At 31.3% G+C, this 26,645-nt stretch overlaps 1 protein-coding gene across 4 annotated transcripts in view; it reads right to left on the reverse strand.

Moving 5' to 3' along the window:
* Positions 1 to 26,645, reverse strand: part of LOC131855734 (uncharacterized) — a 136,426-nt gene that overhangs the window by 25,456 nt on the left and 84,325 nt on the right. For 3 of the 4 annotated variants that reach the window (XM_059207032.1, XM_059207034.1, XM_059207031.1), the window contains exons 3-4: positions 11,111 to 11,503; positions 4,460 to 4,681 (exon numbers count right to left, since the gene is read on the reverse strand). In XM_059207032.1, coding sequence (XP_059063015.1) covers positions 4,460 to 4,681; positions 11,111 to 11,503 — 615 coding nt within the window. The remainder of the gene's footprint in view (positions 1 to 4,459; positions 4,682 to 11,110; positions 11,504 to 26,645) is intronic. The other variant, XM_059207033.1, reaches the window with a different exon arrangement.

The following is a 26,645-nucleotide window of genomic DNA, read 5'->3' on the forward strand; positions in this document are numbered from 1 at the left end:
ATAGATCACGGGAGTTTATAGTGCCGTGTGGAGTATACAAGTTATGCAAGATAATTGAATATAGTAATTTATATTTAGGTTTAAGTACACGCTATACTATTTTGCAGACATTTTGTTTACTAAATATTGCAGGTATTTTTGTTCAGAAAATTTAGCGTCTAAATTAAATAATAATTATAATAATTATCCTGGAATAAAAAAATATCTTATAAATTGTAGTCTTCTTAGTAGCTTTTTAAAAAATACTACACCATAATCGTTCTATCAGTTTAGAAGCTACGGTATCATAGACAAACAGAGCGGTACGTTAAAATAATATATATTTAGAAAATTCAACTCTAATTGTGCGTAATTTAAAAGTCGATATTCCAAAATTGGTTATCTTTGAGTTGATACAAATTATTATCTTAATATATATATAATTGTTCTGTATGTGTGGCTGAACCGATTTAGATAAAATTTTATGTGTAAATTTCAATAGGTTGCTAGGTGGTATATTTCAGTAGGTGGCTCTTCTGTCGGTATGTCACCATTTTTTTAGCGACGATAGCGACTGCAGATAGCACTCAAGAGAATTGCAAGTGCTTTGCCGACCTTTTAAGAAGGAATAAGCTCTTTTCTTGAATATTTCAATTAATAATTTGCTGAGCAATTGGCAATCGTTACTAATATTATAAATATGAAAGGATGTTTGTTACGTTTTCACGCAAAAACTACTGAACCGATTATCATGAAATTTTGTACACATGTACTTGGAGGTATTAGAATGAGAATACTTTTTATTAAAAAAAATACAAATATTTGTTTAATGTGAGTGAATTTTTGCTTTTTATGCTTACAGGATAGTTTTATCCTATACGTTGCTCACTTTTATTCCCCCAAATTTATATCCACAGCCCTAATATCTCCCAAATTTAGAAGGAAATCCTCAATTTGGTGTCACTGGTCAGAATGTATCGTAAAACATATTAAATAAAAAAAATATATATATTGTAGGACAAGCGCGTTGAAGTCTTTATAAAGTGTACAATTACTAGTGGAGAAAATTCGAATATTTGGGAAGGATGATCGGCGGCCCCAGTCGTCTAGTGGTTATGCACACCGCCTTACTGCCGATGGTCGCAGGGTCGATTCCTCTCGTGGTACATACATTTGTATTCTTTAGTATGATTGTTTGTTTCGGTCTAGGTATTTTGCTACCAATAATATGCATGTATTTACAAAAAAAAATATGTATTTATGTCCGTTGTCTAGTACCTATAACACAAGCTTTGCTTAGCTTGATACTAGATGGCGCTGTGAAATTCTCATGTCTCATTGTTAGTAGTTATACTTCTCCTAAACGGCTTAACCGATTTTTATGTAATTTCTTTTATATAATCGTTAGAAAATATGTAGATATTAATTATGATAATAATTATAAGATATTATGTATTTCGATCAATTGTTTAGTACACACATCTTCTTAGTCATGGACTAACCTAGGCACAACAAAAATCTGCAGATTTTGCTAAACTGAAGAGGAAACGCTACTACACATACTATGAGGTTGAAACCCACTCATGTATAAACAAAATATATCCTTTGGAAAGTATACTCTATCCTGAGGAGATAAAAACCATCGCTCCTAAGAATATCCTTCAATTCTTGTCCCTTTCTTTGTCCCCATTTTTCAGAGTTCGTTATCTAGACCCTAGGTAACGAACTCTGAAAAATGGCGAGCACAATAGATCTATGTAGGTCGCAGTGTTACAGGTCCAAGCCTGACGATAGCCCAATAAAAAAAAACTGAATAAGTCTCTTATTTTTTTATACGTGGCTAAATATCTTAATTATTGAGGTTTAACAGAAAACACATACCGTCATGACTTTTATCCCATTGTGTTACAGGTCCAACCCTGAAAATACCCCAAACAGCCCAATAAAAAAAACTGAAAAAAGTTTCTCATCCTTTTTAAACGTGGCTAAATCTCCTAATTATTGAAGTTTAACAGAAAACACATACCGTCATGACTTTTACCCTATTTGAAGTAGTCAGAATCATTGTCACTGTTAAAACAGCATCACACAAGTGTCTTGCTCTATCTTCTTGTGAGTCTGCATTCCGAATGAGTGGTAGAATAAAAAAAAAGTGACTATTCAGAAGTGCTTTATTTGAATAACGATTATTTCTATTTCTATTTTAACTGTTGATGTTGTGGTGTACGCAACACTTGACATGTCCACATTTCGCTCGGTATATGTGAATAAAATAAAAAACTCATTACTCCAATAGACAGCGGTAGTCTCTAGCCTACTTGCGAGTCATGTTCTCCTGGTACTTTCGCTGTAGTATCGGTATTAGTATGATAACTTTACGACTGTTATCTTTGATGGGGTAGTTAGAATCATTGTCAACTGTCGATGTTGTGAACGCAACATTTGACATGTCCACATTTCGCTCGGTATATGTGAATGAAATAAATGCATCATTCCAATACACGGCGGTAGTCTCTAGCCTACTTGCGAGTCATGTTCTCCTGGTACTTTCGCTGTAGTATCGGTATTAGTATTGTCAACTGTCGATGTTGTGGTGAACGCAACACTTGACAAGCCCACATTTCGTTCGGTATGAATATGGTATGGTTGAATCCAACGTTAAAATTTTTGGTTTTGTTAACGGTGTTTCCTTCACCAGAGAGCAAGTCAGAAATATAAATTAAAATAAAGCTTTTTGTGACGCCAGATTTGAACTCACTATGTATTGGGTGTAAGTCGGGATAACAAACGACTAGGCTATTTATTAAATATTAAATTGTGGTAAATGAATTTCATTTTTAAATTTTAATTGCTTCTTATAGAAATAGTAAATATTTACATATTTTACTATTTCATATAGGTGGTCGCTGAAAAAAAAAACCATAAAATCACGAAGCGGACAAAATCAAAACAAATATAAACCAAACCACCATCACCAAAACCGAACAACAAATTAACCAAAACCGAAAAGCATATACAGTACTAGTATGCCATAGACTATTTAGTGACTAATCAAAAACAATGGATCAATGGACATTTTTTGTATCAAGTTGTCAAATTATTATTTTCATTCGTTTATAATTTGTTCCTTTACCTAATTAAAGTAGAATAATAAATTTTAAAAATTGGAGGGAAATTTAAATATGGAATATTGTTCTAAGACAATCAGTTCATGGTCGTAGATTAAACACACGATAATGTATAATGGAAAAATATACAGAGTAGTTAATTAAACAAAAAGTATGGATTGTAACATATTAAATAAGTATATTTTGGTATATATTTTTAAAGAAAAATATTCTAATATTTAATTGTGATATTAGAATTTAAATGTTTCACAATAATATATTCACAGAGTAATTAATACAACGTTAAGAACAAGAATTACTCTGCCCTTACGAGAATTAATCAAAAATTGACAATATATGTAACAAGCGATAATGTTTTTAAAAATAATAAGCTAGCAGTTTATTTTGTTATTAAAATGTCTTATTTAAAGCAAGGACTTTTTGCCTATAAATTTTATAAGATTCATGTAAATATATAAGAAATAGCTGTTAAATATGCAGTAATAGAACCTCTCCATCACAGTTTCATATAAAAATATTTTATTGTAAGTGACGTGAGATTGTATTAATTTCCTTTAATCGTAAATTATACTACAATTCATACTTTTACTCTGTTTTTTTTTCTGGAATTAATGCAAGGCTAAGGAATTATGTACATCGTGACCACGTGCCGTTAACTCCCGTTTCGAAATTCGAATGTAGTCGATGAATTGAAACATCTGTGTAGGAAATCGTGACTGGTTTTTGAAAAGAACAAAATACGATACTGACTTATAGATTCCTTATATAGTGACTACAAAAGAGCCATAGTGTAAATAATGAGAAGTAGCTCAATATACATTTTGTATAAATTGTCCAATACATATATAGGTAATAAACCTTCTGTGACGTCAAAAATTTATTTAGTAGAATATTTTGTTGTCACATGAGATTTTTTTTTTAATTCTTTATCTCAACTGGGCAAAGGCAACAGATATAAGTCACACAGCCAAATGTGTTGTTGATGTTTTGATGTTTATTTTACAATAATATCTATTTATTTTTCTTTGATGTAATTAGAATGTTGTATATACGGAAATATTGGGGTTTTTGTTCAATATTCCACATATGTAGATCTTTTTTATTTTTATTTGAATTATTTGTTTTAGTATTCCATATATAATTGGAATTTTAAAGAATATATGTACATGAAAATCTATATGAATTATTATACACATTTTAACTAACTAACCATTTTGCCTTCAGCCCTAATACGTGAACCATTATAATATTACAAAACAAAGGTATGGTACATCTTTATGTGTCTAATCTAGTTGCATTCCAGGGGGTAACGTGTAAAAGCCCAACTCAGTGCCCTTCAAAAGCTCACTAACCTCCTATCGCACCGGCAATGCGAGACTGTGAAGGGTCTATAGTTGAAATACCCAAATCTTCGCTTAAACGCTCCAATATTAACCCGGCAATTGTCGTGGGCCCTACAGCATCTGTCTTCCTTACTGTCGGAGCCCAGTTCATTGTACCTCGTCGCTAGTTGCCCAGCTCCGCACCATTTTGTCCCGGGCAATATGAAATTCTCTCTGATGGAACGCCGGGACCTGTTATAGTTAGAATTGGAATGAGGAAATCTTAGGCAAGTATTGGTTTTATAAGCTGTGGAAGTAGACAGAGTCAGAATGATGCAGTAGTCCAACTGATGCGCGAGTGAGAAGGTGAACTGATTTTGTGCATCGCGTACCGGATTACTGATGAAATGATGATGTATAAATAAAAATAGACTTAAGTGTATAAAAAATTATAATAAGATATATATACTATCAAAAAGATTTATTTGCAAGTTTTTTAATATAACATTTATATATATAACTAGTTTCGTTCATGTTTATTTTTTTTAATACAAATATTACTAATACTATAATAACGGAAATAACAAAAAGGTTAGTCGACATCACAGAAGACCGAAGAGCTGGCAGCTACCTCGGACAAAGAATTAGTCTAGCCATTCAAAGAGGGAACGCTGCCAGTATCTTCGGAACCTTGTCTAAAGGAACGCCTTTTAATAATATATTTTAGTCATATATTATATTTTTAGGGTTTTTAATTTTACGTTCTTTGTTATACAATTAAGTTATGTAAATAAGTTAAGTATTAGAATACTATAATTATACATTGGTCCCGTATTAGGTTTACCTATATCACGAGAGTCCACAACACAATTGCCAGATGTTTAATAACTATTACATATCAGGTAGTAGAGTAGATTAGACATAACAGACGAATGAAGATATTTTAGTTGGATTTCATAAAAAAATTCCATATCAATTGTACATTACACAAAATAAAATAAAAAGAGAAATTATATTATACACATATATATAAATTTTCCTCTTGAATCACTCTATCTATTACTAAAAACGGCATTAAAATTCGTTGCGTACTTTAAAAGATTTAAACGAACAGACAGCGGAAGCGATTTTGTTTTATGCTATGTAAAGATATCATAGATATTTTAAAAACTACTCAATGAATTGTTTAATTCCGCTATCAATAGCATGTGTGAGATCACAAATATTCAGTGCGGAAACTTGATCACAGCGACGGCGATCAAAATGCGAGTCGCAGTTTGGTCGCCGAACAATCAACACTAGGCTCCCAAGCTATATCTGAACTCTATTCCATGCCTGATGATGCCTCGTTCAGAGGGGAAACAAGTGTCGCGATATGGGTGTAGACTCAATAACTGTCGGAATTTGATCATCAATAGTCCAAGGTCGTAACTTCCAGTACCCAGTAGGTGGTCAAGTTTTAGCACTAAATATTTGTATTCTCACACATGCTATTGATAGCGGAATTAAACAAAATAATAAATTCATTGAGTTATGAAATGTACTTCCTTTGCGGAAGTACATTTCATAACTCAATGAATTTATTAAGACTTTATAAGGCTTCGATAAAATACCTTTAAAATATAATAGTATAATGTTAAAAATAATGCCTTGTCTTTTATTATTTAAACCTAAATATAATTAACAAAGTAGGCTGAAATAGGTGATATAGGGGCCCAGAGCAGACGATTTTTTAAAAAGTCTATGCATAGTAAAAATAGAGTTACTAGAAAAAAATGCTTTTTTCAAAATGTAGTAAATCATTATAATTTAAAAACCTTTTTAAAAATCTGAAATATATCTATATCTGAATATAAATATATATATATTCTATATCCTTTGTTGTTTTAATCATTACTACATGTAATGATTAAAACAACAAAGGATATAGTTATAAAATTGGCAAATACATAATTGTTATCTTTTTTTATCTGAATGTACATACGTTACTGTTCTTATTACTCTGTGATTTATATACTTAGTAAAATTGATTCGTGCAAAGAGTTATTCCATAAATAAACTGGGTTTCTTATCGGTGTGTTGTTTACACACCAGGTCATGTTGAGCGTAGCGCGTATGTTCTGAAAAACTCGATCTTAATAACTGAATTATTTTCATTAGCGCGTGAATTTTTTCCGCCATGTTAAGTCTATGGCACTCTTTATCACCGACCATTTCTCAAGGACATGACCGATCGGATTTTTTTGAGTGGTAAACGATGGAGGTCTGATGATTTCGATGAAACTTTGGTCTCGATCGTTCAAGCCGTTTCGGAGGAGTATCGTTACAAAGAGTGCAAATCTGATCTCTAAAATCGCTGAACGCTCCACTCAATATGGTATTTTTTTTCGAGTATTATTAAATAAAACATTTTAAAGTAAATTATCTTTTATTACTGTTAAGTTAATAATTATGGTTTATTTCATATATATATTTATATTAAAGTTATTAGTATAAGTAGTAGAATTAATTGATGTAATGTAGAATGGAGTTGAACTACTGCAGTGTTTATACTGTGACATAGATTAACAAGTTTCAGTAGGTAAGTATGACGATGAGTTTAATGATGATGAAAAATATAGTGTTTCCTTATAAAATATATTAATAATATATTATTTTTATAGATTAATAATCAAAATTATATTATAGATAATATTGATATAGAAAGGTGGGTAATTATTATTGTTAGGTTTAGTCCGAACCGTGCCGACGATATCGATTGGCGCATTTCTTAAGATGTCATCTATAAATTAAAACATACATTTTTTTTAAATATTAACAACTGTTGTAACTGGCTAATCAAAAATGTATTTTATATTCTAAATTTGTATTTAAATTTATAGTTCCTTTTATTGTACATTCTTGTTTTGATACATCACTACACTGATGTCAATAGTCTTTCTGAATATATTTTCCTGCATACCTAGTTTTTTTCATTTAAACTATACACAAATAAAATAAAACTACAAAAACGACTCGTGTTTTATACTAATTTTCTATTAGATAATATGTTTAATTTAGTTTCACAAACTTTAAGATATCTCCCAGGAGTGTAAGAGGGCGCTATATTTTAAGTTTTCAGCACTAATTTTGACTCCTACAAATTTTTGTTATGCAATGTCACATTTTGGGGGGAAGGTGATTGTTAGTAATGAGGACTGACTGACATTGCTAGCAATGTACCCTATCAGGTTGACCTTCACGCGGTACCCTCTGGTAACCGTCGTGAATTTGCTGTGATTTTGTCACGATGCGTTAACCAACGTGACCCCATGTTCATCTTATCATCTTCCACTGGTGCCCCGCCAGCGTAAAACATAGGCACCATTCCATTATTATCGACAAAAAATATCACACTTTCTCCATTGACTCCCTCACAATTAACGTGTAATGTAGTTTATGTATCGCCCAAATGAAGGCGGTGTGTTGCAACCAATGCGCCAATTGAACGGAGTCGTCGGCACGGATCGTCCGACTTACCGGCAATGTGAGGCCAGGCTTATTGGAGGGAAAATTGTAGTTTTCTAAATAATTATTATTACATTCCAATTTTGTATGTGTAAAATAATTTTATAATAGTTAATTTTTAATATATGATTATTATGAAATTAGAATTTTGTGTATGTACATTAATTTTATTTTGATAGAAATTATCTATCAATAATTCGGAACGCAGACTCACCACAAGACGATCGAGTAAAAAACTTATGTATTGCTCTTTTAAATAACTATTCTTTAAATATATACGCATTAACAAGGAGGAGGCATGCGAATCAACATAGAAACCGCATCTAGTTTAATTGTGCAAGCAATCGCTATTTTGGGATAAGGCCGCCCATTGTGACTTCTGTATGTTATTGTAACTATTCTTTTTAATATTTGTATTCATATTAGTTTATTGAATTATTTCTTTTTCTCTGTGATAGGAACAATAATGTTTCATTCATTCATTCATTCTTTCATTGATTTCATTCATAGTTAAATTTAACAATTCACAGCATTACTCTATATATTTCGGAGACAAGAAAGCACGTGTTTCTGCTTCACGACTACAATCAGAGATGGAGTAGTCAACTAGTTACGTCATAATTAACATATATATATATAGACATAATTAATTTTATTATTAGAGTTATTTTTATACAGGCGTTACTTAAAATAGCGTAACTATTACTAATAACTACATTAAAATCCGTTGCGTAGTTTATAAGATGTAAGCGAACAGCCAGCGGTAGTCGGAATCGACTTCATTTTATACTATGTAAAGAAGTGGCAGGATAACCAGCAGGGTCTCTTTCATTAATTTAGTTTGTTATCGTTGTTACAATCAACGGGCAGTCAGCCAGAGATACAAAGCCGAAAGTCAGTGCTCATGACACTGAACTTCTCTTAGAAAGCCAGAGAGGTTTAACAATTAAGAATAATATTTACAACTTTCATACAAACAAAATGAAACTCGGTCATAACAATAATAACAATCCACACAGCGCCATCTAGTCCCATGTTAAGCAGAGCTTGTGTTATGGATTCTAGACAACTAATATAAATATATAGTTTAATTTTTATTTATTCATTATTGCACTTTTAAAAATAATTAATGTACAATTATGTATTTAACATAACTGATAAAAGTAATTTGTAAGAACAATGGAACCTATTCAAAGCAAATAAATAAATAAATAACAATTTATCTTGTAATCACAAAAATGATATACATAGAAAACACCCAGATCAATACAAACACTCGTGTGAGGAATCGAACCGAAGTAACATGGTATGCTAAACTATACCACCGGGGCATGAAATAGGTATGAAAAGTTTATTACCTAAATTTATTTTTAAACCACCACTTTGTTTTTTGGTGAAAATAGTTCAGTTTTAGAGTTTTACTAACTATAGTATTATCTTTTTATATCTAAATTATATTTATACTTATTTAAAAAAGTATACTGAATATATACTTGTTCGAAATATTTATTTACGATCCTCGTATTTAAGTTTAATCTTATTTCCCGTTATGTGTATGATGAGAAGACATACAAATAATTTGTCTAATATTGGCTTTATAAATATTTTATAATAGATGACTAAAAAAAATATAGCTTGATAGCTGCATGTCGTGAGTGTCTCAGCCTACTTGTACCACTGAGGAAATAAACATTACGTTCTAATAAGAATCCCTTATTATTTAATTTAACATAAATTGAATCACTAATTTTCACAGTTTCATACAAAAAATATTTTGTTGCAAGTGACGGGGTTTAAATTTTATTATTATATTTAAATTATAGAATTTACTTTTACAATTTTACGTACGTTTTTAATTTACTTTTAAATATTCTTAATTTATGGTTAAAAGAAAAATATTGTTACAGTTTTCGAATATCGAATCAACACTGCAACCATTATTTTAGTCATAAAAACCACATTTTAAAAAAAAATATGTGACTAATTTCCTATAAATAGTCTATGTGACTATTTATAGGCAATTAGTCACATTATTTTTATATTATTAAAAAAAAATCGTCATTTTATTTTATTAAGTCTTTTCACAGTTTAAACAAAAATAATTTGCTCCAAGTGACAGGGTCTGAGTTTTATTATCATACTTGAATTATATAGTAGCCATTTAATTAATTTATGGTTAAAAGAAAAATATTGTTGTAGTTTTGAATTTCGAATCTACGTCTATAAACCAACTTTTGTTTTAATTTAATTAGTAAACTTATATTTTTATTAGAAAATAAATTATAAGGTTATAATTAAGCATATTGTACGCACATGGGAGTATGAGATTCTGTTGGTACGTATGGTGAGGGACTGCAATTAGATAGGCCATAGATTACGCGTTACAAATATATGTATTAATTTTTATATATTGAAAATATATTCGTATTTCGATTTACATTTATCTTATTCGGAAAACCTAGTAATAAATATAAATAAATTAGAGAGGCCACTTACAGGTTTTCACATTGATACCATATCGTTTATTAAATTTTTTAAATAAATGATACATATATTTTAATATTATTTAATAATGGTTTATACTTTTAAAATCGATTTATGATTTTTTTTAACTTGTGATATATATGACGGTTTTCTTTGCTTTGAATTGTGATATTTGATAAAATAAATTATTGTGTATAAAATATTATTTTATATGTTTATAATAGGTACGTACTAAGTGCATAAAATAGTACAATAATATATATATAAATAAATTTGTGGATTCGTAGAAAAGAGGTCATTCCAGCGTGACGGTGAACGCAAGTGAACCAGGAAAAAGAAACACTGGAAAATAGACGGAAACAGAAAATATAAGCATGCAATTATATTATTCATCGCTTTGAATTAAAAAAAAGAAAAAGATAGTTAATATTAACTCCATATTTAAGATTTATATAAAAAAATGTTTTGATTATTAAAAAATATATAATTAAATTAAGCAAAAAAAAATTGGAAATAAAAAAAAAACTATTTTGTCAAAACTAAATACAAAGCGATAAACGACTCAAAATGTCTTATATATAGAATGATAAACTTTTTTTACAACTTTATAAGAACATTTTGATATAAAAATATATAATTACTGTCTCCAAAAAAATTAAAAAAAAAAAACAAAAATTACACCATCTTTACCTGGCCAAAGAGTTTTCCGAGACTTTGTTCCTGTTTTCCATCATGTAAGTCATTTCTTGGTGCCGTTTAAAGCATTCCATTTTTAATCTGTCGTAATCCAGCCAACTGGCGATATTCGACGGCATTTCCTCACCATTTTTTAAAATTCGGACTGTCATGTTATGAAAATGGCGGTAAAATTTTTCATTATCAAAACTCATGGAATCTTTTTGTAAAATTCTATAATTTTCTTCGTCTAATGCTAATTTTAATTCATTTCTTAGTGTTTTCAGGAAATTCCGCGTTGTTCTGCCCTGTGTGATGTGTTCGCAGTCCTGAATATCGCCATTTGGCGCGTATATCACTTGGACAAGATGGCGGCCATCGGTCAACTGACGAAGTTTTAAACCACGTCTGAAACAATGAAAAGAATATAATTACTTACATTACCAAATAACTTATTACTGAATATTAATATGACAAATTACCATTTACCATCAGGTCGAGGTCAGGTCAGTCGATAAGAAAAAAACATATTATTTTTTATGTAGGTGTATTGAAAAAAAAAATTTCAAAATAGATTATTGGTATCCTTGGTTTATGCTCTTTTTCAAACTGAAAATAGTACAAAATTGATTATTGCCCTTTTGCAGGTTATTTACCCATGTTAATACTAGTATTAATATCGCCTACAGCTATGACGCGCTCGTGATCCTACTGCGGCTGCGCGTGCAATATTGTGCATCTGTGGCGCATTACGTTTGCGCGGGAAAATAAAGAGACTACAAAAATGGCTTCTTCTGTAGACATACTAATTTTCTTGTGTTCCTAACTCTTAATTTTTTTTATTCTATTGATTATACCTTTATATGACTATAATCTACTTTTATTATAATATAATTTCTATATATACAACAAACTGAATATAAATACAGCCCCTAGTAATATACCTAACAACTTAATTTTCTTAACCCATATTTAACAACATCATCTTCATCTGCTTCTTCCTTATCTCATTTATTTATGGTCGGCGTAATAGTTTCTCTTCCTGAAGGAAGAGAACAGGGATGAATCCCTGTTCGCAGTTATCACGTTATTTACTCCCCCCTTTCTTACCATATTATCTTTCACACAGTCCATCCATCTCTTTTTCGGCTTTCCACAGTCCATCCACTTCTTTTTCTCTGCCCTTATAACCATCCACATTCATATGTAACACCTTTCTTAAAATATTATCTTCATTACATGTCCATACCACGATAGACGACTCTTCAACCTCGCCGACACCGGCGCCACTTTCATACTTCCTCTAATGTATTAATTCTTTATCTTATCCATTCTTGTCACACCACACATCCACCTCAACATTCTCATTTCTGTTGCATGCAGTCGTCTTACATCCGTCGCCTTTACGTGCCAGCATTGTGATCCATATAAGATAGCAGGCCGAATCATGATCTCTCACAAATCTGATTTCTCACATAGGGACCGGTATTTTTTTTATTGTTAATTACGTATATTGTACTGTTACTGTTACTGTGCAGATTTTTAAAAATCAATTTAAAAAAATCACTCAGAAAACTGTGTCGTGATGTGTCTGCACTCCAAAAGCGGGGTAATGCAAGGTGTCAGCCTACTAGTGTCACCAGAACTTGTTTATTTTATGTTTCAGTGTGTAGTTATGTTTGATGTTTATTTATATATGTTTACTCTGTGTTATCCGCCTGGGTTTATGTATGTATGTGTATTATTATTATTATTTTATTATATTTATTATATATGAAGGTATCCCCAAAAAACAGCGTCGTGGCACCCCGTCATGACATATGGTGAGCGGAGACCTATTTGGCACTGTAATCATTGATATAAAAAAGTAAACTAAAATTTAAAAATTATTTTCAGTGTACCAAATAAAATAAAAATAATATTTTTTTATTCTTTCTTTCTTTATTTTTTAAATATGTTTTCAGGGCTCAATAATTTGAGGTCAACAATATTTAACCCCTAGATTTATTTCAATTAAAGTGCCCACGGGTCATCACCAGGTCCCAATTTGTAAATTTACTTTCGTTGCGGATTGACCCACCGGACATGCGGTCTTTAACGTGTTAACAACATATGAAGCGTAAATTTCATCAAAATTTCTACAGCTATATTTATGTGAAATTAAACATAAACACGACTTTGCTACATGTAAAGGTAATGGAGAAGATAATGAAAATGTAGGTACTTAATTTTTTTTAATTGAAGTGTTGCCAGTATATTTGAATAATAATTACTTATAATGAAAACTTTCTACCATTATCAATAAATCACATATGTATTAACGGGAACGCCTCTACAATGTTCTCTGTATATACAAAATAATTAACTTTGGTTTTGCGAAGGGCTTGTAAGTATTTTTTTATATGATACTACCTGACCCAGCAAACGTTGTAGGTATTGCCATATAAATCAATATCGTTTTTAAGAAATAAGAGTTCATTAAACAAACTTTGTGTTGTATTTTTTAATTTTTATTTCATTATAATTGTACTCAATCATAATAAAATAAAAATAAAAATGATTGTCAAAAATATTTAGAGGTGACTCAACCTTGTCATTGAGAGGTATTAAAAATAGATATTATATCAAACTAATTGTTTATAGAAAGATATATCAAACAAAATTTCTTACAGTTAATAACAAAAATACCACTTTACAATTCACACACCGCCATCTAGTCCCAAGCTAGAGCCAAAGCAGCCAAGCCAAAGCAGAGCTTGTGTTATGGGTACTAGACAACTGATACAAATACATAGACACATATTTTGTAAATACATACATAATATACATAACACAAATTATACAAAACAATTGTACTCATTAATATAAATGTTTGCACCGTGGGAGGAATCGAACTGCGACCATCGGAAGTAAAGCGGTGTGCTAAATCACTAGACCACCGAGGTGTTAACCCCGTAATTCAAATTCGATCGCTCGGTTCCCGTAGCATTAAACAAATGGCCCGTCAATGCAACCAGTACTATACAGATCTGTTACAAATGCACTTGGGGCGAGATTTACTTAATTTGCAATCTCATGCAAGAGTGAAACAAAATATCTACTATTCAGGACATATATAGATACGGCTACAGCGTGTGACTCGAGTGTTCCCCTTAAGCTTAAGGGGAAAATTTACAAGACCATGATCCGGCCTGTTGTCTTGTATGGATCAGAGTGCTGGCCCGTAAAGGCGACGGATGAAAGACGACTGCATGCAACTGAAATGAGAATGTTGAGGTAGATGTGTGGTGTGACAAGAATGGACAAGATAAAGAATGAATACATTAGAGGAAGTATGAAAGTGGCACCGGTGTCGGAGAGGTAATCGTCTATCATGGATGGACATTTAGGAATGAAGATAATATTTTAAGAAAGATGTTACATATGAATGTGGATGGTTATAAGGGCAGAGGAAGGCCGAAAAAGAGATGGATGGACTGTGTGAAAGATGATATGGTAATAACGCGATGACTGCGAACAGGGATGAATGGAAGCGAAAAACATATTACGACGACCACAAATAAATGGGATAAGGAAGAAGCAGATGATGATGATGACAGATATTTTTTTCATATAGATAGATAGATTGATCAGAATTTTTATTTCGTTTTTTCAAGTACGTTGTCGGCCTTTTAAAAAGGAATAAGCTCTTCTCTTGAAGGTTTCAATATCGTATCGGTACGGAAATACCAATGGCATACTATTGCTATTAGGTATTATAGGTAATTAGATAGAATTTTTATTTGCGTTAAAGACACACACACAAGGGCCAGTAAAATAAATCCCATCAAAAACATAAATGTGAAATGATAGCCGAGTTTAATATTATGATATATGCCTTGATTGTTGACTTCTACGACAAAAGAGGTGAGATCTAAATGGGTGCCAAGTTCAATGGTATGTCCTGAAATGTATTTATGACATTATAAAATATCATTTCTTCTTATAACTTAGGATAATATACTGTAGCCTAAGGTCTAACTTGGCCAGTTCTCATATACCAATTATTTAGTTACCACTAATAATAAAATAGGAACCGACAAGTAACATGTTTAGGACTTGCGAAGGCTACAGTATATTTCGTATATGAAAACTAGCCAAGTCTATATTGTCTATTAACTATATTTGAATGAAAACCTCTTGTTTAATGCGATCCCTATGATTCCCTCCGCCAAAACCCCAAAGTACTTGGCGACAGACCCCGTCCCCTGTGACCGGTGTCCGGGACAATTTTATTATATCCATATTAAAATAATGGTTTTATTTATTGTGAACACATCGAGTGTAATTGTGGCGCCATTTTGTTATGTCATCCGACATCAGGGTTGCCATATGATGGACAAATATAATATATAAATAAATATTACACTTTTAGTAAGTAGTTTACTTACTTATATTACTTATTGTTTCGAGGTACTTCTGTTGCATATTCTTATATATTTGCCAAATTTTTTCGCTATTAGTATATATTTATCCTTGTAAAATATTGTACGAGATTTTGATTTTTTCAAGATGCTATGATATACGAGGTTAGAGAGTCAAAACGTGATTATATCTGATTTTTCACGCCCTTGGTGGTCTAGCGGTTTAGCATACTTTATATCTAATGGTCGCAGGTTCAATTCCTAGCACTATATAAACATTTGTTTTGTTTGTTTCTTCTCTTAATTTTTTATTGTACAGATTATTAACACAAGGATACACATGTCTTAAAAAAAATAAATGGTACAATGGCGGACTTTTCCCGAAAGAGGGATTTCTCCCAGTCAACCTTTGAGTGACTGAAAGGAATTGTGGAGTGGTGGGTACAGGTACAATAAAACATTTGTATTCATGACTGACTGTTTTATTGATCTGAACGTTTTCTATGCATACTATGTGTATACATATTTACAAAAAAATATATAATTCACACAGTGCCATTCTACTGTTTTTCTACCAGTGTCAAGTACCCCTACCCAAGTTCTGCTTACCTTGGGACTAGATGGCGTTGTGTGAATTGTCCTGAGTTATTAAAAAAACTTTGTACATTTTGTTTTAAGGTTGGCAACCCTGACCTAGTGATGTGACTGAGGTATGTAATTGATTTCGTGTTTTGTTAACAATGAATGTACAAATGTGTATTGTTTAATTAGATTACAATAATGGAATTAAGTGGATCTAAATATATATAAATACGTGAAGCAAAAACTTATTTTTTTTACGAACATTGCGCGGACGGAGGAGTATGAAATTTTTACTTCCGATGGTCACGAGTTCGATTCCTCGCACAGTACATTACATTTGTATTAATGAGTGTGATTGTTACATTGTTTTTATAATATACATTGATAATTTATTGTAAAGATTAGTTGTATGTAAAGTGAATGGCATAAAACAAGACCTGGTGGTAAGTGTTAAAAAAATGAACAGAATAATAAACCTCACGTGATAGAACTCATGCGTTACCATTCAGGAGGACTAAGATGCTTCTTTACCATTGCAATTTCATAAAAAAAAACTATTGTCTGTGGCTGATGTACAAATATACTTGTCAATACATGTTTAAATACGATTCAAACGACGCATCGGTTAAATGAGCCATGATAGATCAAGTGACTCGTGGGGTGGCGATTTAGGGGACTTCCAAAGCCACATGCCAAAATATAGCATTATAACTTAGTTTCCTAAGCCACCCTAGGGATTGGCGGTATGGCGAGGCGTCTTTCTGTTTCGGGCATAGACAAATTATTTGTGAAGTGCTTTTTGCTCTTGGTTTTTATAATCTGTGCATCCTATTATTCTTTATAAAGGTGGATTTTATAGATAACTCTTTGATATTATTCATGATAATTTATTCAAATAATGTAGGTATTAATATGCATGCATACATTTTTACAGTCTATATATAGAATTCTTCATTACACATGACGGTCTCTGTGGTCTAGCGGTTTAGCAGACCGCCTTACTTCTGATGGTAGTGGATTCGATTCTTCGCACGGTGCAAATATTTGTATTCACGAGTACGTTTATTTGTATAGGTTTGGGTGTTTTCTATATATATTATGTATGTATTTCGACCAATATAAACAACCCTAAGCTGGCAATCTTATACGATATACATATATTTATTATTTATGGTTATTTTAAATATAGACCATATCGCTTGTAGATACAGATCCTCGTCCTAATGAGAACCAGTTCCTAAATCCATTAACTTTTTAAAAACAAAACACCCAGTCGGCAGGTTTGATATCTAATCACATTGAAGTGAACAAAATGAACATACGTACAACTTGTGCCATAAACAAAATAATCTATCATTCGAAAAAAGAACGTTCGAAATTTGAAATAAAATGAATTAATGATGCATCGGTGTACTGTCTCGGTTACAAAGTTAAATGTTCGGTTGTGTTTAATAAAAATATACCTTATTGTTAAGACAATACGACCGTAAATGTAAGTTTGTTGAATGAATTTTGTAATAAATTCTTGGTGTTATATTGAATGATATTGATTTATGGCTGTATGTATTGTTACTGGATGCACTTTACTACGTGAGATACTATTTTACAGTACTGAGGAAGCTTTTTAGTGATTTGATAGAAATCAATACATATTCAAAAACTTAATAATATATTTTAGTTATTATATTATATTTTTTAAGCTTTTTAATTTTAGGTTCTTAGTTGTAAAATTAAGTTATGTAAATAAAATGAAATATTCAATCAATATCTTTATTTAAGTAGATCTATTACTGGCCAACAAAAAATAAAAACTTGTTTTTGTTTCCTTAGATTTTTTTCCGTTTCTACCTCGAATTAACGCATATTCTTTGAATATAGCAACAATTTTTCTCTTTTGTTTTAGAGTTACAGCTAACTTCTTTCATTTACTATGTTCAACTTAGATTTGTGTTTTTTATTGGACACTGAAATATATTTTGCTGTTGTTTTCGATATGGCATCGTCAATAAGATGTTGTGTAATTAATTCCGATTGTTTTTGCTATATTTGTGGTAAATATATATATATGTAAAGTACTGAAACCTATACGCGATATGTTTTCGTCAAAATGATAAAACTGTGCATATACAAAATTTAAACTATTAGTAATCTACCAGAATTTTTTTCACACACGGAGCCATAAAAATACTCAAATACAGAAAAAAATGAGTGTAAATGAATTTATTGACTCTTATGATATATCAAATCTACCGTCAGTTCGGAATGATTTCTAGATGAGAACTGACAAGGAACTCAGCTCGTATTCCTTTCAAAGAAATGTTGTAGATGTTTACAATAATACAGATTTATTTTTAAATTCAAATTTGGGAGAATAGATTGACAACCAGCATGCTATTGCAAAAGCTAGTCTAATCAGTGTTCTTAACTCATATATTGTATTTATTCATATTGAGATCCACCGACAAGAGTGCGGCTCTTCAATTATGAATGAATGATTAATACTGGCAACCATCAAAACAATAAGCAACATCAGAAGCCATTTATGAGTAAAAAAAAAAATTATATACATAGATCAGGCACTTATGATAAAATATTTTTTGTATGAAACTATGAATCATAGATTTAATTTACGTATTGTTCATATAAACGTAGTGTTAACTCTTCAAACTTATTATTGTTTTTTTTAACACTGTATTTCACGGTTCTGGATACAACACCTTTTGAGTAAGACTTGTTTTCAACGAATGCAATATTAACAAAACATAATTATATTAACATTCACTGCATAATCTTGCTGCATTTTTTTAAATAGATCTTTTAATGTTTTCGAGTAGCAGTGGTAAGTGCCACTTACCGCCTACTATAATAAATTACCGTTAACTACTTATTAATGCCTCACGGGCATAGAGTCCATGGAGATACTCTGTAACAGCACAGATTATGGCATCTAAATTAATAGTGTAAAGAGAAAACACTTGATTTTTTTTAATTTTTTATTATAATTAAAAAAAAACTTCTTGTTTTCAAAATTTCTTTCACTTTCTTATACCGCACTAGACTTTTTAAAAAGTTATATGCTTTACCTTAATTCCACCTATTTCAGCTGTCAAGCTGTTTACTTTGTAAGCTGTATTTAGATTAAAGAGTAAGTCCTTTGTGATTTCTTGAAATATCGTTTTTTTCGTACTACTCTAATGCTGTTGGCCGCAGCTGGCCTTTACAGCTTCACCGAACGATAGGGGGCGAGTGCAGATGGCACTCCAAACCCGCGGAAGGACTTATGGAGCGGCTGAAGGCTAACTCCCGCCTGACGGATACGACTTTAGTCTGAGGGCACCACTAGGAGTTCCAACCTCGGCTCAGGCCGTCGTAATACCGATCCCCGTTTGAATTGGACGGGGGATCGATCGGAGGGGGAGTGACATCCGTAGTTCTATTCACGTATAGACGACCACTTTTTTTTAATTATAACTAGCTGCCCGCCCCGGCTTCACCCGGGTGTACATTGTATTATACATAATCATAATCTTTATTGTCTAAAAATTTTTTTTTTTTTTTACAAATACAAATACTTAAGAAGTCCCTGAATTTTGAGGTAGGTATAGAAAATACCTGTGTTTCAGAAGTCAGTGTCCTCTTCCATATTGAGATACATGTAAACCTTCCTCTTTAATCACTCTATCTATTTAAACAAAAACCGCATCAAAATCCGTTGCGTAGTTTTAAACATTTAAACATAGATAGGGACAGACAGCGACAGCGACTTTGTTTTATACTATGTAATGATAATAACTATTTCCGGGTATTAAATTCCAGGCTTGTTATCTTAATTTTATAAACGTCCGCTTACCATCATTTGACCATCTTTTCGCCATAAAAAAATGGATAAAAAATCTATATAAAGCTAACTTTACCACTACACCCAAATCTGTACTACCGATGAATACAAACATTTATATTATGTAGGAACCGAATCCGCGACCACAGAGAAGTAAGATACTTTAACCGCTACACCACCGAGGTCGTCGTAAGGTCGCATTACTATGTTTACACAAGTGGTTTGCATATTGTGTGTCTGTTTTTTAATTGTATGATGCAAATGAAGTGATTACATTATATTTATGTATGTGAGTATATGTATGTACCTGACTTAATATGTCATACATCTTTATTTAATAAACTCAGTAGTCTAGCGGTTAACACTATTTTTAAACTTTTATTTAACATACATTATTTATATCATTAACCGGGTCTTAATACAAGTAATTTTATGGTAAACTAGCTGACCCGAGCTACTTCGTCTGCATCACACTTGATATTTATCATTTACATAATATCTTTCTAAATTATAGCCTATATGTTATTCTGATGTATAAGCTATATAACTGTGAAGTTTCATCAAAACCTGTTAAGTAGTTTTTGTGCGAAAGAGTAACAAACATCCATCCATACTCACAAACTTTGCGTTTATAATATTAGAATTATATTTATTGCAAATTATAATAGATATATAAATATAAAATATTTAAAATATACACAAAATATATATAAAAATATTATATATAATATGGATACACAGAATAAATAAATATATATATGTATATAGTACCTATAGCTGTAATATATAATATATAGTCTATGCATATAAATAAAATTGGAGTGTCTGTTTGTAATATTGAAATAACCATTTTTTACTACATGCATATGAATATAAATACCGTACATACACCAAAATAACATTTTTTACAATTTTTGTCAGTCTGTCTGTTCGTTCTGGTTAATCTAAATGGCTGGACTGATTTTGACGGGACTTTTATTGGCCGATGTAATAAGGAGTAACTTAGGCCATTTTTATGTCAGAAAATTTATGTTATTTTAGAAAAATAAAGTTACATTCCACGCGGTTCGTCCGTGTGGAGTTTAACTTTATCAACTTTTGTCGCGGGTATAGCTAATATAGAATATATGTCTGTGAATATAAATATACTTAATTCAACACCAAACAGCTATAGAGAGAGACAGAGGGAAAGAGACGGAGATTTTCCTCCTTTTTATCATTCAAAGATGCCTTAGAAACATATACAGTTAGTGCAGACAGTTGCAAAAATATCTTAGGAATTGATAGACAAGTATCAGTTTTTAGATCTTCAAAGAACTGTAAATCATAACTTCTGCAAGATTGGGTTGTGAAAATATACTTTTCATAAATTAAGATTATTTTTAATTTCATTTCGATGTATACACTATACAGGAATACATTTTTAGATTTTGTTTGAATGTATATAGTGAAGAAGAAGTGACTTACTTTGATTGAAAGCACCAATTTCTGAAAACATCAGTCTTATTTCAGTTACACATTCTTAGAATTTGTTAAAATAATGTAAATTAGGATTTTATGTATTTTTAATGCCACAATATAAAAACAAAAGTACAAAAAAAAAAAAAATATATATTCTTAGAGGTATGAAAAATCGTTAGTAGCCGATTCTCAAACCTATGTATATATAATTAATACCTATGTAAATATGCCTATAAAATTTTATAAAAATCGGTAAAGCAGTTCCGAATGAGTTCGGTAAGATATACTGGGACACGAGAGTTTTATATATTATACTGTTATTATATTTATAATATGTATAATATATAATGAATTGCTAAAAAGTGCATTAAAATTTTTGTAAAAAGAAAATCAATATCTTATAATTAATATACTTTTATTAATAAAAATACTTTCAACCATTTAAAAAAAAAATGATTTAATTATAATAGTTGTTCAACAAAATAACTTTCACTATATAGTCAGTACCTATCTGACTGACATCATCTGGTCTATGATTCAGACACAAGTTCATAGCTCTCTTTTTTTGTAATTTTTTTATGACAGTTCATTTTCGCGGGCTGCCGTGTAGGGATGTAACAATTTGTATAAAAATTGATTAGCATAAAAATTGATTTTGTATTGAACATTAATCGATGATTGTTTCACTACTAAAATTTTTGATCTTATTGACCTGTAAGTGTTATTGTTTTTTTTAGGAACTTAATGATTGAATATTTTTCTTAAAAATTTATTTAGTTTTTTTTATAAAAGAATGTATTTTAAATGACACATAAAATATTTAACAAACCACCGATAAAATTAATAGAACTTTAAAAATAAATTGACCATTTCGCTGTCAGTGTTATTCTAAATTATAAATATTATGAATATAAATAAGTATAAGCATATCACAGCGCTGTTGGATATCACTGTGGCTTTACTTATATATATAATAGTCTGTAATGCAAATAAATTATTATTTACTTTAAAATCGATGTTCTATAGAAGAGTAATCGATTTGTTCTATAATCGATTATTTTATCACAACACTAGTGCCGTGTCGACGACATTAAGTTGGCCGCTGACTGTACCGAGTAAGTAATCACTTAGTTTTTCGGGTGTTGTCTATACCTACTTAAAACTACCTGTAATCTGTATAAATAAATTCATTTCGATTTGTGTTATTATGTACAAGGTAATTTTTGTATGAAACTGCAATAACAATGTTTTCTATCACTTAATTGCGAGCTATTTCTTGTATACATTAATTATGTAGATTTTGTCCGCAGGTGCAAGCCCTCTGCACTCAAAACAAAATGTTTATAACTTGTTGTAACTCTGAAGGCTTTTTTTTTTAGAACCATGTTTCGAGTAGGTTGTTATGTAGATTAAATTTTTATACGGACGATGTCAACTCTTATAGAACGTAGTGTTAATTGCTCTGTGCATTTTTGTTAAAATTTTATTAATATTATAAACGCGAAAGGTTGTATGGATGTTTGTTACTCTTTCAAGCAAAAACTACCGAATGGATTTTAATGAAACTTTGCAGTAATATAGATTATATATCAGAATAACATATATAGGCTATAATTTAAAAAGATATTATGTAAATTGGGCGAAATATAATGATAAATGTTAAGTAAGTGTGATGCAGACGAAGTTGCGGGAGACAGCTAGTATTTTTATAAATAATAGTAAATAGTTATAATTATATACTATATGGATTTTGTACTGGTAAATTTGACGCGATCATTATTTATACGTATAATTTAAAAAATCAATCGGAAAGACGGTTATGACTCTGTAATGCCTGGAATCCAGTGATTGGTTTAATTAAACAAAAACATAAGACGCGATCAGAAAGTGTATTAAGTGTACGTGAAGTACTGTGAGTATAGTTTGCCGAGGTGAATATCGAGCAAGTTATATTGCTACCTGCGACTTTATCTGCATTTTTTTAGTTAAAAAATAACCTATTAGACCAGAGAAAACGGTACAATGGTCAGCTAGTGCTGTCCATTTACGGCACTACGCGCATATCCAGTACTAGATTTTTCTTGCAATAGTAGCAACAAACGAAGACGTGTGAAGGTAGATGAATATGTTTGTCCATAAAAGATTTTATTTAGCATCTATTCTTGACTTTACCCGTGATCATGGCGGTTGAAACACTGCCGGAATATTAATTAAAAACAATAAAACGTGATAAGATCCCGTGATTTACCAATTATATAATATAATATATATATATTCTCAGGACAATTCACACAGCGCCATCTAGACCCAAGTTAAGCTAGCTAAAGCTTATGTTATGGTTATTAGATAATTGATACATATACATAGATATTTTTTTTTTGTAAATACATACATATTATACATAGAAAATACCCAGACCGATACAAACAATCATACTTGTGAAAACAAATGTTTGTGCCGTGCGATGAATCGAACCCGCGACCATCGGTCGTTAAGCGGTGTACTATACCGCTAGACCACCGAGGTCGTCAAATTATACGTATAAATATGGATTTTTTTAAATTAGATTATTAAGGAAAATGCTTAAAAGTATTCTGAAATTTTATTTGACAAATGACTTGGATATTACACAAACTAAATGAAAGTTACTATTAATTTACAACAGCAAAAGGCTAATTCTAAAATCCCGCCGGACATCGAATCCATTTTGTAAGTTTGACGTCGTCGCCAAAATGGCGGCCGCAAATGGAGGCGCGCTAATCTTGTTACAAGTTGCGAACAATGCAACTCTACCGTTCGAATTAGAGGTTACAAACTTCTGCCGGACATTTTAAATGTTTTAAATTGTTTAAAAAAGTAAGTATTTATTTCAGTGCATGCAATTAAAAAGTATAAAACGTTCTTTTAGGAGTTTGGGCTATTGTGTCAATACCTGTAGCACTATGACCTATTGTGCCCGCCATTTTTCAGAGTTCGCTGCCTAGACCCGTCAGAGACAAGAATTGAAGGATATTTTTAGGAGCGATGGTTTTTATCTCCTCAGGATAGAGTGTATAATTCTTTAACTAAATTTTTTATTTCCAGAGACTCGAAATAAAGCATATAGCATCAATAATAAGTTGGAGCTTTTTATTTTCTTTTTTTACACTAGCTACACTAGTACACGCGACTTCGTCCGCGTGGAATTTAACTTTATTTCTCTAAAATAAATGTAGCCTAAGTTACTCTAAGGAGTAACTTACATCAACTACTTTTTTTGCCAGGTAGTTGATGTAATAAGTTACATCAACTACCGTCAAAATCGGTCCCGCCATTTCACTGATTAGCCTGAAAAAACAGACAGACAGTCTGATGTACCGTATTTATATCATATGCGTGTAGTAAAACACGGTTATTTCAATATTACAAACAGACACTACAATTTTATTTATATGAATATTTTTTTTATTGTAATTTTAAAAATTGCGCGGGAAATAATGCTCGTAACAATAAATATAGAAGAAAAAGCCCATATTATAAATTACATAATTGTATTTGTATTTCATTATAGCATCATTTAGCACAATTCAAAACAAAACAATAATGTTATTGAGTAAATAGAATAATTATTATTACCAACAAAACAAAACAATTAGGTTCATTAAGTAGAACAATTATTTTTAACACAACAGAATTATTTATCTATTTCGAGAGTGTCGTGGCCTAGTGGGACAGTAAGCAGACTTACACCCAAGAGGTTGTGAGTTCAAATCTGGTGGCACCTAAAAAGACTTTATAAATTTATATTTCAGACTGACTCTCTGCTGATGGAAACACATATATCAAATCAAAAAATTCATCCGAGACTTCGGTAGGCTCGCCACCTGCCATGTTGGATTCAAATATACCGAGCGAAATGTGGACATGTCAAGTGTTGTGTTCACCGCAACAGTGGAAAAGGAAAAAGGATTTTTTTGTGAAGGCCCCGAGGCAATGGAACACGTCCCGAAGCTTTTAACCCATAGAGGGGCGCAGAAGACCAGTGTCTTTAATGGTTGATAATGGAATGGTGCACCCGCCTGCGCTAACGGTATACGCTGGCGGGGCACCAGTGGAGGGTGATAAGATGAGCATGAGATCAAGTCAGTTAGCCAATCATAACAAATTCAACAATAATTTATCACGATGGTTTCCAGGGGGAACCGCGTGGAGGTCAACCTGACATGGTACATTGCTAGCAATGAGATCATCAGTCCACATTACTAACAATCCTCTTTCCCCCGAAGACCAGTGTCAGGCAACTACAGTTGGCAATGACATATACAACTGATAATTTTTATTTTATAGTTGTACCATAAACACGAAATCGATGCCAGGGCAAAGGAGCTTGTCCCGAAGCCTTCAGCCCCTAGGCGTGCAGAAGAGTAATCGACTGTTGAAAATCACATAAACAAGTGATAATTTTTAATATCTTTATTTTCTGTACCATAGACTATATAACAATACCTACTGTATCACAGATGATATAATAGTCATTAAATAAATTGTACTGGCAACAAATTACGCTCAATTGACGCGCGTACGACCAGCCATCGCGTGACAATTGCATTGCGTTTTTAAACTACGCCACAGATTCTAAATGTACAGAGTGAAAACTTTGCAGCCAGTGGCCATTCTGGAAAGTTCTAATTGTTGGTTGGAAACACGATAACTATAAACGATACTGTAGATATCACCATTAAAATGTTTAGATTTAAATTATTTTTATTTGTAAAAAAATATTAATTTAGTAATTTTTTTTATGGAATTTTTGTTATTAACTGGCATAGGACAATTGAATATTATCAGTAACAGTATAATATTACTTAATTCTTGCTAAAATAAATAAATAAAGATTAGCTAAGCTATATATAAGAATATTTTTAAGAATAAAGATCTAATCTTTATTCTTAAAAATATTGATGATTTTCAAGAATTTCAAAATACGATTTTTTTTTAAGAACAAGTAGATTCAAACTAGAATAAAATATACTTGAAACGAATTGTAAAAATATTAACTTTTAAATGTGCAATTTTTGTGTCAAACCGATTCTCAGATCTACCCTATATTTACACAAATCACAAAAAATCGGTGAAGTCGTTTATAAAAAAAATCACTAACATAAACCTCGACACGAGAATTTTATATATTAGATATATTGTTATAACAACTCCAAATTAATGTATCTACACAGCAATAAAGATTTATTCAATGTCTACAGTCCGCGACGAATGGCGCCGTATTCCA

Source organism: Achroia grisella, unplaced genomic scaffold (assembly GCF_030625045.1).
Source record: "Achroia grisella isolate CSIRO2021 unplaced genomic scaffold, CSIRO_AGI_Agris_v1 utg149, whole genome shotgun sequence".
NCBI classification, from domain to species: Eukaryota; Metazoa; Arthropoda; class Insecta; order Lepidoptera; family Pyralidae; genus Achroia; species Achroia grisella.